Source organism: Oncorhynchus keta, chromosome 31 (assembly GCF_023373465.1).
Source record: "Oncorhynchus keta strain PuntledgeMale-10-30-2019 chromosome 31, Oket_V2, whole genome shotgun sequence".
Classification (NCBI taxonomy): Eukaryota; Metazoa; Chordata; class Actinopteri; order Salmoniformes; family Salmonidae; genus Oncorhynchus; species Oncorhynchus keta.
Genome location: NC_068451.1, coordinates 11163707 through 11178845, shown reverse-complemented (window position 1 = coordinate 11178845; position 15139 = coordinate 11163707). Strand labels below are relative to the sequence as shown.

Here is a 15139-nt window from a genome sequence, read left to right as displayed (position 1 = left end):
AAACGTTTTGCAGTGGAATACTACTAATGAATACACCCCGGTTGTCAGAAACGGCATAGAAATAATATAAATAGAATCCAATATATATTTGGAAATGTGAAATAATGAAAACTGAATGAATACATTAATATATGGGTATGGGTATGTATTGGTCCCACTGAATTATTTGTCAGTTAGCTTATATTTGTCAGTTAGTTTATATTTAGTAGTTGAATTTCATAGATGCAAATGTCAGGTAGCCTAGCAGTTAAGATCATTGGGCCAGCAGTAACCGAGCTGACAAGCTGAAAAAAATATGTCGATATGCCCTTGAGCAAGGCATTTAACCCTAATTGCTCCTGTAAATCGCTCTGGATAAGAGCATCTGCTGAATTACTTAAATGTAAATGCGTTGACATGTAGGCCGGAGCAGGGACAGCACAACACACATCACAACATCTTGGGAAAAGGTCAGCAAAAAAATTCAAAATAACCTAGAGAGAGATCTTCCTCAACAAAATAGGCTGTGCCTTTCTGTAAGAACGTTGCTGAAACTACCAATCTCAGCACAATCTTTTCACATCAGCCTACGCAGTGACTGCTGTCTTTTCTTTGTCTGCACTGTGCAGAATTAGCTAAACATTGCATTCCCTTAAGTGAATCATAAACTTCATACAAAGAAAGATGCAGAGATTGAAAAAAATAATGAAAGAACTTGGAAATACAAAAATGACTTTATCCACGAGTTGGAGGAGGGTGATATTTATGACAAATTGTTCAGTCAACATCTTGGGCACATGTGAACTATTTCACATTGGGATCTCTGGTCCAGCCAATCTAATTTCCTGAGATAATTGCATTGCTTGGAGAGATGCAAAATAATGAATGAAGTCATATTACATTTTTTAATTATGGTTCTTTCTATTCATATTCATTCATGCAATGTGCAATTTATATACAGTATATCTTATATATTTCCAATGTGTTACATTTAAGATTGTCTTTATATCAAAGAGGATCATTCTTGCTGTATGTACGAATGATAATGTGTCATCATTACCTTAGGTTACCCAATAGAGAAAGATAATCCAACAGTACAGAAAAATCTGGACGTTGTCCACGTTAAACTATAGCATGCAACTATTGAAGCACATACCAATATCTCTGTTCTCAATCTATCAACTGAACAGGAAATGTTTGCTCTTTTGCTGACTCCAACCGACCTAAGCCAAACTATAAAACGCATAAAATGCAATTCCCATTAGTTTCACATTATAACCGAAATAGATGTCCTCAGGAATAGCAAGTTCATATACAAACAATGCATCTACCAGACCTCATCAACTTACAAATGTAATTTTACAAATCTACCTAAACACACCTTTTACCTAACTTTAAATGCATCATGTTACATACCGTGTGTGTGTGTGTGTGTGTGTGTGTGTGTGTGTGTGTGTGTGTGTGTGTGTGTGTGTGTGTGTGTGTGTGTGTGTGTGTGTGTGTGTGTGTGTGTGTGTGTGTGTGTGTGTGTGTGTGTGTGTGTCAGTTGAAGTTGTGATGGGTTTATCTGAGGCCCTCTGTTTCTGCCTGGAACTGTAACAGTGGTAATGTGCAGTGAGGCAATCGCTGATAGACAGATATTACTGTTCTAAGGGATGTCCGACCTGTAAAGTAGAAAAGGCGTTATCAATCATGTTACTATCAGTGTTTTTCTAAGAAATGTGTGTTTCATGGCTGTGTAATAAAGACTAGCTATTCAGGAAGTTATTTGAATTGAACATTTCCAAAACTTTTGACATAAATAGCATCCCCTTTTCAGATGATTGAGAACTCATTGACAACAGATGCCCTTTTCCAATTATTGAATTGTAATTTCAGTTTACTTTATCAGCCAGACTAGAATGTACTTCCTTCAATTCGAATGGACCTCAACCCTGGTTAACACGCACAATACCAAGCTTTTCTCATTTGTGTTGCTGGGAGTTACTGCCCCAAAACCAATGTTATTTTTCTATAAAAATGCTAGCTCTGCCAATCATTTAGAAAACGAGTTGATAAAACCTCAAAACATTGGAAACAAATGAATGAGGGGGGAAAACAAAATGATGCAACTTCCAACTGCCGTATAGTTGAACCCAAATTAAAAGACGAGGGTAACCTAAAATGCATACCCAAATCATTTTAAAAAATGGGCATCTTTACATTTTTTTTCAAGAAACAACTAATCTATTAATGATTGCGTTAAGCCTACACAATGAAGGGATGACAGGATAGGTTGGATTGAATGTAACTTTTTTATTCAATCAGTATTATGTGTTTTAAATGTGGTGCAAGCACGAATCTCGAACCCAATCAATACACACATTTGGACTTTGTGTCATTATTGTGACAGGCAACACATCAAGGTTCATCAGCCAACACTACACATTTGCACATTCCACCTCAGTTCACTTCCTTACATGTAGTAGCCAATAAGATTTGTGCCAGGCCCCTTTTCTCCAGCAGGAGCCATAAAACCCCTTGGCCCCAGACACAAGGTACCGTTAGGTCCAAGAGCCCCTAGAAGTAAAGGTAAGTCTTCCATGGTTTTCTCTGTCTGATCCCAATGTCTCAGTATATTGGTTTAACGCTTAAAAGTGTAGCCTCATATTTATTGTGTGTATAAAGAGTGTTGAGTGTGTCTTTTTGTTAGTAGTAGCCTCAAGAGAGATACATCTAAGTACTGTAAAGTTTTCATTATGACTACACGGTTAAATATGATACCAATTCCTACTGAGATCTTAATGTGGTAAGTTTCATCACATTTACCTGGTTTCACCAGGATAAGTGCAAATTCTGAAAGTGAATAGAATATCTTAGAGTGTCAATTGCCATGTAGTGTACAATGTTGCATCTGAAACTCCCTGTTGTCGTCCTAATCCTCTTGTCTCCTCTCCTGTAGATCCACCTTGCCCATTAGCAATCATGAAATTCTCTATCGTCGCTGCCCTTGTTGTTGTGCTGGCCATTGGTAAGAATTCATTACACAAATTGTTCCGCAACAAAGAAAAATCTTTGACTTTCTATCGTAATCTGCATTTATACCTAATACTACTCATGAATAGTAATTGAGTAACGCATAACTGCTAAACCAGGTAATTCAGAGGATAAATATGTATTTGAAAATCAAGCCTTTTACTCCTCTGCTCATCTATAACCTCTTCAATCATAACTACATCCATCCTTGTTTTCTGACTGAACACAATACTGTGTGTGTAGTGAGTGTGTGTGTAACTAAGTGGGTTTTCTGTATGTGTGTATGACAGGCTGTGAGTCCAGTTCCCTGGTGAAGCGTGACATCCCTGCTGAGATCGAGACTCTCACCAAGTACTTCCAGGACGCCATTGAGAAAGTGAAGTCTCATGAGCTGATCAGCCAGACTCAGTACGTCACTGACCACAACACTCTTCCAATAGAATTTAATATAATAGAATACTTCTCTTGAGGGGGGATTTTTATTGCAGATCAACAAAATAAGTACCATCAACTCTGTATGGAGTTGAATCTCTTCACGTTTAAGATATCATTCTAAATAGATCACTAATTCAAATTGTTACTATTCATTTCATTTATTCGTAACATTGTACTTGACAGGGATATTACCTTTTAAAACATGTCTGTTTTCACATCAGTACCATAGAGTCGGCTTTAAAGCTAGCTTGCTCCCTGAGCTTACAGCTGTTGGAAAACGTCTCTCTAAGTGTGTCTCTTTACCCATAGGGGTTACCTGGAGGAGGGTAAGACTCAAATCACGCCTCTGACCGACAAGATCCAGGAGCATGCTGAGAAGATCCAGGAGCAGATGAAATCCTTTGTCAGTGACATTGAGGAGCAAGTGCGTCCCATGGCTGATAAACTGCAGGCCCAGTTCATGCCTCTGGTCGACAAGATGCAGGCCCAGTTCAAGCCTCTGGCTGATGACTTGCAGGCCCAGATGGAGCAGCTCTTCCAGACCGTGGTTGACCAAACCAAGGCTCTCCTCCCCCCCCAGTAAAACTAACGTAACATCCCCATAGCTTGGGTTCACTTTTGGTTCAGCCCAGACCATAGAAAGGAAAAACCATCTCCCCTCTGTCTGTTTCACCTGCGTCAAGTCTACCTCACTCCTTCTCTTGACATCACCAATAAAGGGCTTGAAAGGTGACCATTTTGTCTGTGATTGTTTTCTCTATGGTTCATATGGGCACATTGCAGATTAAATGAATGCACCGTGTACTGCTGTGTAATCTATTGAAGGTTCAAAGTCAAATTATGGGGTTGAAATTAGATACATTTCTGGGTGGAATTTGATGGGAAGTGCTTATTGGAATGCAAGTCAATATTTGTTTTTGATATACTGACCTTTGGGCCACTCTATCATATAGCCTATAAGCAGAGTTGGGTAGGTTACTTACTAAATATAATCCGTTACATAATCCGTTACTGTTACCTGTAAGAAAAAAAAAAAAAATCTGTAATTTTGGATTACCCATACTCAGTAATGTAATCGTATTACTTTCCCCTGAAGAGGCATTAGAAGACAAAAACGATCCATCAAACGCATTTGGTATGTCATCATTGTGGTCTCTGATTCATGGTCAGACTCGCTCAGGTGGAACAAGCTAAATTTGCGCCTTTTTTCAAGGCTGAATTGAATGTCATTGAGAACAGTAAAAGGGTAAAAAAAAAAAAATGATTCGCAAGCAAGTAATCCAAGGAGTAATCATCTAGTTTTTCAAATGTATCTGTAATATGATTATATAATTTTAGCTGGAACTACTTTTTTTTGTAATCAGATAACATGATTACATGCAATCAGTTTCTCCCCAACCCTGTCTATGAGCCCGAGTTGTTAATATTCTTTAAATGTAATTTGTATTGGATGGAGTTTAGCATCAGCTACATTTAGATTGTTACATTAATGGCATTGACTGTGTCCTAGGCCAACTACACACACTCATTAATGCATAGAATGTCCAAAAGATGACAATGAAAATCTGATCTGATTGAGGAGATAAATGGTGAAATTGCTTTGCTTGTCCTTTGTCTTGATGATACCATAGCTCTGTTGAATTGACTGGGTAATAGGGACATGCTGGGACTACAAAGTGCATAGAAAAAGAAAAGGTTACAAAAACTCAGTAAAAAGGCACTAATATACAGTCACGGTTACAGATTTAGTAGGCTATAACTGATTTACACTGTGGACAGGGATTTGAGCTAAGCCCCTTGATGTCGCGGGAAACCATCATGTGTGATCCGATCCATGCACTCACAGCAGACGTGGTGACCGCAGGGATGGCGCCAAAGTCTCCAGTGTCGAATGAGACCACAACGCTGAAAGTCGCGCGGCACAGTTGTGCATCCGAGAAGCCTGACATGAGTGACTTCAGAGGAATAAACCCACCACGTAACTGAAGGGGGTCAAAATAATAATATATACAGTATATTCATCATCACGACATCACCATTACATTCTTAAACCCTATTCATACAGAGTACAACCGTTTGTAGTCCTAAAAAACGGAAATAATTTACCTCTGGTTCGTTCAGCCATTACTATGGGCAAAGTTAATGGGGAAAGAATAGAGTTTTGGAATAAACGGCGAAAATAAGGTCTGAGGTTAAAACAGTTTTATGAGATCTTATAGGTTTTGTTCTATGAGGTGTCAGTCAGTTAACATGAACTTTATGAATTACAAAGTCTTTAAGTGCTGTTAAGTTTTTTAAAGTTACATAAATGCTTAAAAATGAACAAAAAGTGATGTTAGCTGATGAAGATTATCTCATAGAACAAAAATGTTCTTATTTTCGTGTTTATCCAAAAACCCTACAAAAACTCCATTCATTTTCACATAGGCTTTGTTCAATGAACCATGGCAGAGTTAGTGCCTACAAAAAAACCGTTATCACAATTGCTCTCTATATCACCACCTCCACCTTCTTCTTCTTCATCATTGTCGTCATCAAAAAAAGGCTGTTCCTTTCAACCAATCAGCGTGCCCGAATGGACATTTGGGATGCTGATCCATCCCACTTCAGGCAGACCAGACACTAGACTAGAGTGTTGTCCGTGCATCCGCAATGTAAGTTTATGGCTTCAACGTCATCATCATTCATATAATAACCTAAATATAAATTAATTGCAGTTTTAGATGTAAAGTTTGTTGATGTTTTGACAGACCAAAATTGACCTCATTTAAATTTGGTGTAAGCCTGCCTGTCTGTTGTATTTTGTCCTCTCAGTTGGCAACAAGGGAAGATGGAAAACATCCCTCTCCAAAATCTCTGCAGTCCCTTCCATACTCTCATTGCTTTGAAAAGTCAATGGAAAAGGGTGAACATCTCTGAAACTGAATGAGACAAAGAGTTAAGGGATGAGGCAGTGGTGTTTGCTCAGCCTCGACTACAGCTTCGCAGATATTGTAACTTGAATATAGGCCTGCCTACCTACAGATATCTCCATTTTAAATAGCAAAAAAAATCATAAACGACACTACATCATAATGGAGAGATGGTTGCAATCTGGAGAATGTTGTACATCCTTTAAAAATAAATATATGCATGTTGATATAGAACCTGCATATTAGGGATTTTTGTCTCAAAGCAATGAGGTAGACCATGACTTGTTGTCAATTTTGACACATAACAACAAAATCACTAGTCTTCCACACAGCTATGGACCCTTAAGATGAAAGGCTGCATGCTTTATTGGTTTTAGAAAATGAAACTCACATAGAGGCACACTGTGTGTGCTGTAGCAACCCAAGGAATCAAATAATCATTCATCAAGTCAATGTTGAGTCTGATTTGGGGAAAAAAAGAATGTGTGTACTTCCTCTACTCTCATTATTAGCATGATGGCGGTGCATCTAAGTGTAAACAATAAGTAGGCGTATAGCCCTCTTGAATACACTATGCTCAATGATTTGATAGCACGATCTCATCGGGCTTCACTTTACTTTACCCTTGCCTATTCAGTTGCCAGGCTACAAGATGTACTCAAGGTGGCCTCCTTTAGCTAATGTTTAAAAGACTGAAGGATATTTTCAGGGAACCTCAGTCTCCTTCCTGCTGAACTAATCTCTATACATCACAATAGCCTTCAGACCTTCAGGCTGAAGGCTAAAGGCATTTGAAAGAGGTAATGCCAGTTCTAGGTGACCTTCTCATTGTAATAGAATATTTAATGAAGACAACTTATTAAGTGCCCTTTCTTGCAATCAAAGAAACAAGTGACAGGAAGTTTTTTTATTTTTAAATCACATGTAAGTTTTATACCTCTGCTCATTTTGATAGGCCAGATGTCTTGTCAGTTCTGCAACATTGCCTACTTGAAGTAAGCATAAAATGTAAAAAAAAAATATATATATATATATATATATATGAACCATTTAAACCTGATTCCAATCTCGACAATGGAGTAACCAAGAATTGCCTCTAGGCTGTTTTTATAACATATTTCAACTATATGTCTGTCAGACTTCTGTACTCATAACAAACGTATCAGTCAACATCAGATGTCAGTGTATGGCAAATGATCTAGCGACCACTGTTACGAAGCAGCAGCAGCAGCACAGATGTTTATCAGACCATTAACTAATGACTGCATGTCTCATGGCATGTCTTTTCATAAACTCACAGAACATTTTAGAACTGCTCAATACTTTTGGTAACACAGGCTTCATATCAGAGGGTTATGAAGGCGTGTGAGGGGCATGAGGCTTATAACAGATGCTATTTCCATGGTGTTAAAGAGGCAGTTGGTGGCGGTACCTTGTTATACAGCCTCTCAGACCCTGGGGTGGTAGTGGAAGGACAAGGCCAGTGTGATGTAGGTAGGCACACCAGCTGGATGGGGAGCCAGTGATAAGCCCCAGAGATAACTGGGTATCTGGGCACACTGTGTCCCACAAAGGTTGGCACATGCAGTTACTGCCATGTAGTTAGGCATAGAGAGAACCCCTAAAGATAAACGGTGCCTTTGAGGTTCCCTTTGCATTTAAAAAAAAAAGTGTGTTACCTGTTTCAATAACGCGTGCATTAAGGTGGATTTGATTTGTACTTCTGAGCTCCATTGAACTTTTTTATACTGGAAAAATAGACATGAATAGCATAACAAAAGCAAATGGTCATGTTTGTGCATGATGTGATGATTAATCCATTTATTTAGCTATGTTCTGTCTTAATAACCATTCGAATCACAACAACAAAATGTTTCCCCTTACCTGTTGATGTTGCCCACTGAATATGGGGAACATCAAGGTAGTATGTATTATGTATATACTGTATTATTCCCGAGGGGTTTTTCTCTGTTACTGTAGGCTGGTGAGTGATTTGGGAAAAGACTCCTTGTGGTGCCACGTCAATTTCCAGAATGTCGAGGTTATTTGTAATCACGCAACCGACCAAATTACGCAATATTTTAGTTCTGGGTTAACCAAGATGAATGTTTTTTGACATCTGAAGTCTGTCTGCCAGGTATGAAATATGGTGTGACATATCTAGCTGGCATGTGGCCATTGTGTTACTGTTTGGACTCCTATAACACATATATTGACATTAACAAATTAGACACATGTAGTTAATGCCTAAAAACGAATTCAGCTATTTCAAAGTTATTGCCTATTCTATACTGGCATAGGCTCTAATCTAATGCATATTCTCCTCTGCATATTAAAGGCTATACTGCATGTGCATTATATTTATAGGGGATTCCATCACACGTACAGGTCCTGTTGAGTAACTAAATAGTCGCAGATATGACAGGAAACACATTTACAGGCAATGTTCTGCAGTTTGATCCTGTATAACAAAATAAATAGATTGATATAATTTCACTACACAAGGAGTGTTGTGTGTGTGTGCCTTTGATAATATGCTCTGTGTGTCTATAGTCTTTAGAAGAAAATATATATATTGTATGCCCATGTTGTCCATGCACTCTTCCTTAAATCAAGGAGAGCTAGTTAGACACGCAGATTTTATTTTTGATCTAACAAATCAGATGAGTAGGAGGTGAAGGATCCTAAGATAACCCAGGAGCATATAGTGCATAGAGACATATGGCACTGATTCAGAGACAACCCATCGTTGACTTTGATTATGCAGATAAAAAAGAGCAGGTTAACATGATACAATGTACCATTTAAAATCATGACATGTCAAGATCAAAAATCATCCATACATCCATATGCACCCACATAATGACAGGACTACTTTCTGCCCATTAGCTAAATGGAAGGTACTCACCATGTTTCAATTTAGGCACCTAGAAGGGTCATCCAGAAGGGCTTGAACTGCGCGTGGAAAATGGCGAACCCTGACAGAAAAGAAACGGTGGCCTATTATGGGAATCTGAATGCACTTAAGAATTTGAAAAAAAATTGAGAAAAGAGAGGAAAATAAGAAAGCGCTACATGGAAGCCACACTTACAGATGGTTTTGGGCTGTAAAAAGTGGGACCAATCCAATATCTACAGTTCCAAATGCCTTGTCTTTAAGAAGAGTGCTGTATGCTTTGGTGTCTGAGGAGTAAGGACACAGACTGTCTCAATGGGCAGTGGGGAATACTGATGGATATGTTTTTGCTGGCATGGGTTATGTTTTTTACTCAAAGCTGACAGACAGACAACCCCCATGCACACAGGTGCTAGCCTATTCAAGGGAATTGTGTAAAAATGACGTCACTTAAAATCTGCTCTGAAAGCCTTTCAACATAAAAGTCCTTCCTTCCACTATGAGATGTTCTACAGTACATCATTTTTTCTTTCCTTCTTTCTTTCTTTCTTTCTTTCTTTCTTTCTTTCTTTCTTTCTTTCTTTCTTTCTTTCTTTCTTTCTTTCTTTCTTTCTTTCTTACTTTCTTACTTTCTTTCTTTCATTCTTGTGTCCTTACAGAATAATATAGTGCAATTCTATACAGTACACATGTAGCAGCAACATATATTCACACGTATATAGTCTCCGTACAAAAAAAACCCCAGGAATATTTGTTTTCCCAATAATTGCCATTTTCTGGGAATTTCTTAAAAAACAAATGAAATATATTTTTCCCAATTGTCTGACGTTCCTGTTTTTATGTTTGTGTTTTTCTTCTGTCTCTCCAATGCTGAAATACCACTTTGTGAAATTACAGTACAATTTTGAAAAGTAGACACAGGCAGTTAGCAATATAGAAATAGAATGGATAGAATGGGCTTGGAAGCTCTAACCCTGGTAAACTCAAGGGTACACTCAAAATGGCTGCCTGCTATTGTGATTCAATAATTCCCATGGTAATTTGGAATGTTCTATCTACCAACTGATGCTGGATTGCCATAGTAATCTAGAATGTTCATTTTAATGATGCTAACTGATGTGGTTCATGCATTGGAATGTATTTGTTGTAATGTCAGTTGAGTTGACTCAACAAATCATCGCACAGACTGAAGGGTACACTTCCTGCTTTTACTTCATGACATGGGTCTAGGTTGAAGATGACAAAGGTTAAGACAAGATGGTTACAATATCCCTTTGCAACAATGGGGTCAGCTACTGTATGCTAGTGAACAACAGCTCTGGTAGCCTAGGGGTTATAGAGCGTTGGGCCAGTAACCGTCAGGTTGCTGGTTTGGATTTCCCAAGCCGACATTGTTCTGTTAATGTGCCATATTTTGGTCCAAGGGTGCGATACTATTATGGCTAAAACTGTCAAATGAAATCATAACTTGTCCCCTAACCTTTTATCTTCAAACTAAGCATGGGTACACTCAAAATGGATGTCAGTCCACCCGTTATGCCATCATTGACTTGAATAGGGACGTCCGTTCTGTTCATTCTATTTCTACGGTTGGCAATGCATGTGCATAGCCTCAGCAACAATGGAGTGCTGGCCTTGGTGATGGTTGCTAGGCAATGGAGGAAATACAATGGCCTCCTTGGAAACCAAAGGCTCTTAAGTGGACTAAAAGGAATGAAATCACACAAAAAATGTATTGATGAGGAAAACAGTGATGCTGTGCACCTTAGAGTAGACATAGAACAACATATTGCTGTGCTGTAGCACATGGGGGAGACAGACAAGAGTAGGTACCCCTGCAACATAAGTTGGACTTCTAGTTCCACACAAACCATTATGGCTTTGGTTCCATGTTGGCTAGACTTATCAATCAATCAAACATACTAATCAATCTAATAATCATTACATGTCTGGCTGGCTCTTGGGTTCTGTCTGTCTGTGATTCATGTTAGATGTCTCTTGATTGACTAACATTTCTTAGTCTAGATGTGGTTACTGCAATAACAACAATCAAGTTACAAATAGGGGCTACCAGTGTAAACGTCAAGAAAATAAAAATATGGAGTTGGTTATCACTGTTGTGTAATCTGTTATTTCCTCTATCAAGTCACATCAGATCTTTACATGATCAGGACATTCTGTTTAGGATGAGGACTGAATGAACCAATTGATCCACATACAAAACATTTAATGATCCTTGTGTATTTTAGACAGGCATTGACGATGTGTACATGTGAAGGGGCTGAGGCTAGAGTGCAGCAGGTTTTATTCATGTGGATGTTTGGTTTGGCTACAAAATGGAAGCAAATTAGAGAGCGATCTTAAAAACAGCAGCAGTCCACTTGCGCTTGACAATAGTGCTTCTGCTGTACAATATTGTTCTTTTTGTGTGGCTAGATGAAACAGGTGCACTTTGCAAGTGGTTGACAGCGGGAAAATAGTATTCTTAGCATGTATTTTTAGGAGCTAGTTTGTTGTCCCATTATGAAAATATGAAGAGTTCTCTCATTTAAGGAAGGTGTATGCAACTGCAGAATAACCTCATTAAATGTCCATTGTCATGAATATATTGATTTGCCTCAATTGCAATCACACATCAATTATTATCACACAACAAAGCCTACAGGGTTTTTTCTTAGATCAAAAAGGAGATTAGGTGGTGAGCTTGGCAGGAGGCGTGGCAATGGGTGTGGTCGCAGTTTTAAAGCTAATTTCCTGCGATTTAACATATTCTGCCTTGGAGCTGAAAGTATTTTGTTGTTTTACATCAAATTTCCTGCATTTCTATGCATTTTGCCATGGCTAGTGCTGCATTTTTATGCTCAAACATAATAACAAAATCTATACTCCTGAATTCATAGTTTTGGGAAAGTTCTATTCTCCCTGACTGTCTAGCTTTCATTTCGATGAGTTAGCTCTTAAAGACTATAGTATGCAAAAATATATACAGTGGCAAGAAAAAGTATGTGAACCCTTTTGAATTACCTGGCTATCTGCATAAATTGGTCATACAATCTGATCTTCATCAAAGTAGCAACAATAGACCAACAGTTTGCTTAAACTAATAACACACAAACAATTTTACATTTTCATGTCTTTATTGAACCCACCCTGTAAACATTCACAGTGCAGGGTGGAAAAAGTACGTCAACCCTTGGATTTAATAACTGATTGCTGCCAAAAGAGGGTCAATAACCTCAACCAAACGTTTTCTGTAGTTGAACAACGGTCAGGAGGAATTCTGGACCATTCCTCTATACAAAACTGTCTCAGTTCAGCAATATTCTTGGGATGTCTGGTGTGAACCCCTCGAGGTCTTGCCACAGCATCTCAATCGGGTTGAGGTCAGGACTTTGACTGGGCCACTCCAGAAGGTGTATTTTCTTCTGTTGAAGTCATTCTGTTGTTGATTTACTTCTGTGTTTTGAGTCGTTGTCCTGTTGCATCACCCAACTTTTGTTGAGCTTCAATTGGCGGACAGACAGCCTGACATTCTCCTGCAAAATGTCTTGATACACTTGGGAATTGATGAAAGCTGTCCAGGCCCTTAGTCAGCAAAGCAGCTCCAAACCATGATGCTCCCTCCACCATACTTTACAGTTGGGATGGGGTTGATGTGCTGTGCCTTTTTTTCTCCACACATAGTGTTGTGTGTTCCTTCCAAACAACTCAACTGTAGTTTAATCTCTCCACAGAATATTTTGCCAGTAGCGCTGTGGAACATCCAGTTGCTTTTTCGCGAAATTCAGATGTGGAGCAATGTTTTTTTGGACAGCTGTGGCTTTGTCCGTGGTGTCCTCCCATGAACAACATTCTTGTTTAGTGTTTTACGTATCGTAGACTCATCAACAGAGATGTTAGCATGTTTTAGAGATTTATGTAAATCCTTAGATGACGCCCTAGGATTCTTCTTAACCTCATTGAGTATTCTACGCTGTCCTGTTTCAGTCATCTTTGCAGGACGGCCACTCCTAGGGAGAGTAGAAACAGGGCTGTAACGGTTGTCGTATGAAGGAGAAGAGGAGGACCAAGGTGCAGCGTGATATGTGTCCATATTTATTAAAATGAACACAAAAAATAACAAAGCGAACCGACTGAACCCAGTACTGGCTGGTACAGACACACAACCCACAAAACACAATAGAAAACAGGCTACCTAAATATGGTTCTCAATCAGGGACAACGATTGACAGCTGCCTCTGATTGAGAACCATACCAGGCCAAACACAGAAATAGCAAATCATAGAAAAACTAACATAGACAACCCACCCAACTCACACCCTGACCATACTAAAACAAAGACATAATAAAATAACTAAGGTCACAACGTGACAAGTGCATCATTTTCTCCATTTAAAGACATTTTGTCTTTATCGTGGACTGATGAACATCAAGGCTTTTAGAGATACTTTTGTAACCCTTTCCAGCTTTATGCAAGTAAAACGAAATATATATTTTGTCTTCTCAGCTCTCTTCTGTTCGAGGCACGGTTCACATCAGGCAATGCCTCTTGTGAATAGCAAACTCAAATTTTGTGAGTGTTTTTATAGGGCAAGGCAGCTCTAACCTACATCTCTACTCTCGTCTCATTGATTGGACTCCAGGTTAACTGACTGATGACTCCAATTCACTTTTGGAGAAGTCATTAGCCTTGGGATTCACTTACTTGTTCCAACCTGTGAATGTTTAAATGATGTATTCAATATAAACAAGAAAAATACAATAATTTGTGTGTAATTAGTTTAAGCACACTGTGCTTGTCTATTGTTTTGACTTTGATGAAGATCAGATCAAATTTATGACCAATTTATGCAGAAATCCAGGTAATTATTTTTCTTGCCACTGTAGGTCCATTACAAAAAAAAAAAGACAAAAAAAAAGGTCCATTACCTTTTCTGGTTTTAGACACTGAAAGTATTTTTTCATCCAGATGTTTTTCTTCTGAAAACAGTGTTTGGACTTCGATGGCCCGAAAAATCACATTGTTTTTCAATCCACAACCAGACTACATTAAATGCACTGCACGTTTCACACCTAACATGATCAATTGTAGACGTCTGTAGGCAATAACAAGGTAAACACACTAAAATGAAGGAACCCACTGCTCTTCTAAGACCAAACCATAAACTCAACTCAAAGAACCACAATGTCGTATTTCTCTGAAAATGCTCCTCCTCTCAAATTAAATTGAATCTCTCTCAAATCTCTGTGCAATCTGTTGTGGAAAAACTGAAGCACCCACTCCAAAACAACACTGTTATTTGCTCCTCCTGGGGCCGACCACTGAAGTGTTCTACTCAGTTAGAGCTCCTAATGCAGATTCCATTTCAGTAGCGATTAGGCATCCTCCCTATCTACCAGACCTGTCTATTGGATATACATTCTACTGCCCCCCCCATCCCTCCATCCCACCCCTGGGATGCCCTGCAAACTGCTTATTCAACAATCGCTAACCATAAATATATGTAATGACATTTTGGAGGCAAAGAGGCCTGTGTGGTTTTTAATTCATATTTAATGGCTGTCAGGCTGAATAGCTGGCCCACTATCCTAAATGGGAGCTGCTCTGCCACTCCCCTCCACTTAGGACTGATAGCTGTCTGCTCGGATGCCCCTCGTGGCGCTCTCTCTTCCATCCTTGTTCTCTCGTCGAAACAGAGTAGTACACTCTTTAAAAAAAGGATTCCAAAAGGGTTCTTCAGCTGTCCCCATAGGGGAACCCTTTTTGGTTCCAAATAGAACCCTTTTCAGTTCCAGGTAGAACTCTTTTGGGTTCCATGGTGAACCCTCTGTGTATGTGTTCTACATGGAACTCACGAGGGTTCTACCTGGAACCAAAATGGTTCTACCTGGAAACAAAAAG

The 15139-nt window shown here is 38.9% G+C and overlaps 1 protein-coding gene across 1 annotated transcript; it reads left to right on the top strand.

Moving 5' to 3' along the window:
* The first annotated feature begins 2413 nt into the window (after nucleotides 1-2413).
* LOC118364406 (type-4 ice-structuring protein LS-12-like) lies at nucleotides 2414-4162 on the top strand. The gene is made up of 4 exons (XM_035745922.2): nucleotides 2414-2550; nucleotides 2921-2989; nucleotides 3285-3402; nucleotides 3739-4162. Exons 2-4 carry the CDS (start codon nucleotides 2944-2946, stop codon nucleotides 4010-4012), a joined length of 438 nt encoding a protein of 145 aa, XP_035601815.1. The 5' UTR covers nucleotides 2414-2550; nucleotides 2921-2943; the 3' UTR covers nucleotides 4013-4162.
* Nucleotides 4163-15139: the final 10977 nt, after the last annotated feature.

Bases quoted from the DNA above. Each gene is read 5' to 3' on its own strand.
- LOC118364406 (XM_035745922.2), top strand. From the start codon at position 2,944: ATGAAATTCTCTATCGTCGCTGCCCTTGTTGTTGTGCTGGCCATTG. The intron at 2,990-3,284 runs GTAAGAATTCAT...TGTGTATGACAG, and splicing joins TGTTGTTGTGCTGGCCATTG to GCTGTGAGTCCAGTTCCCTG. The intron at 3,403-3,738 runs GTACGTCACTGA...CTTTACCCATAG, and splicing joins GAGCTGATCAGCCAGACTCA to GGGTTACCTGGAGGAGGGTA.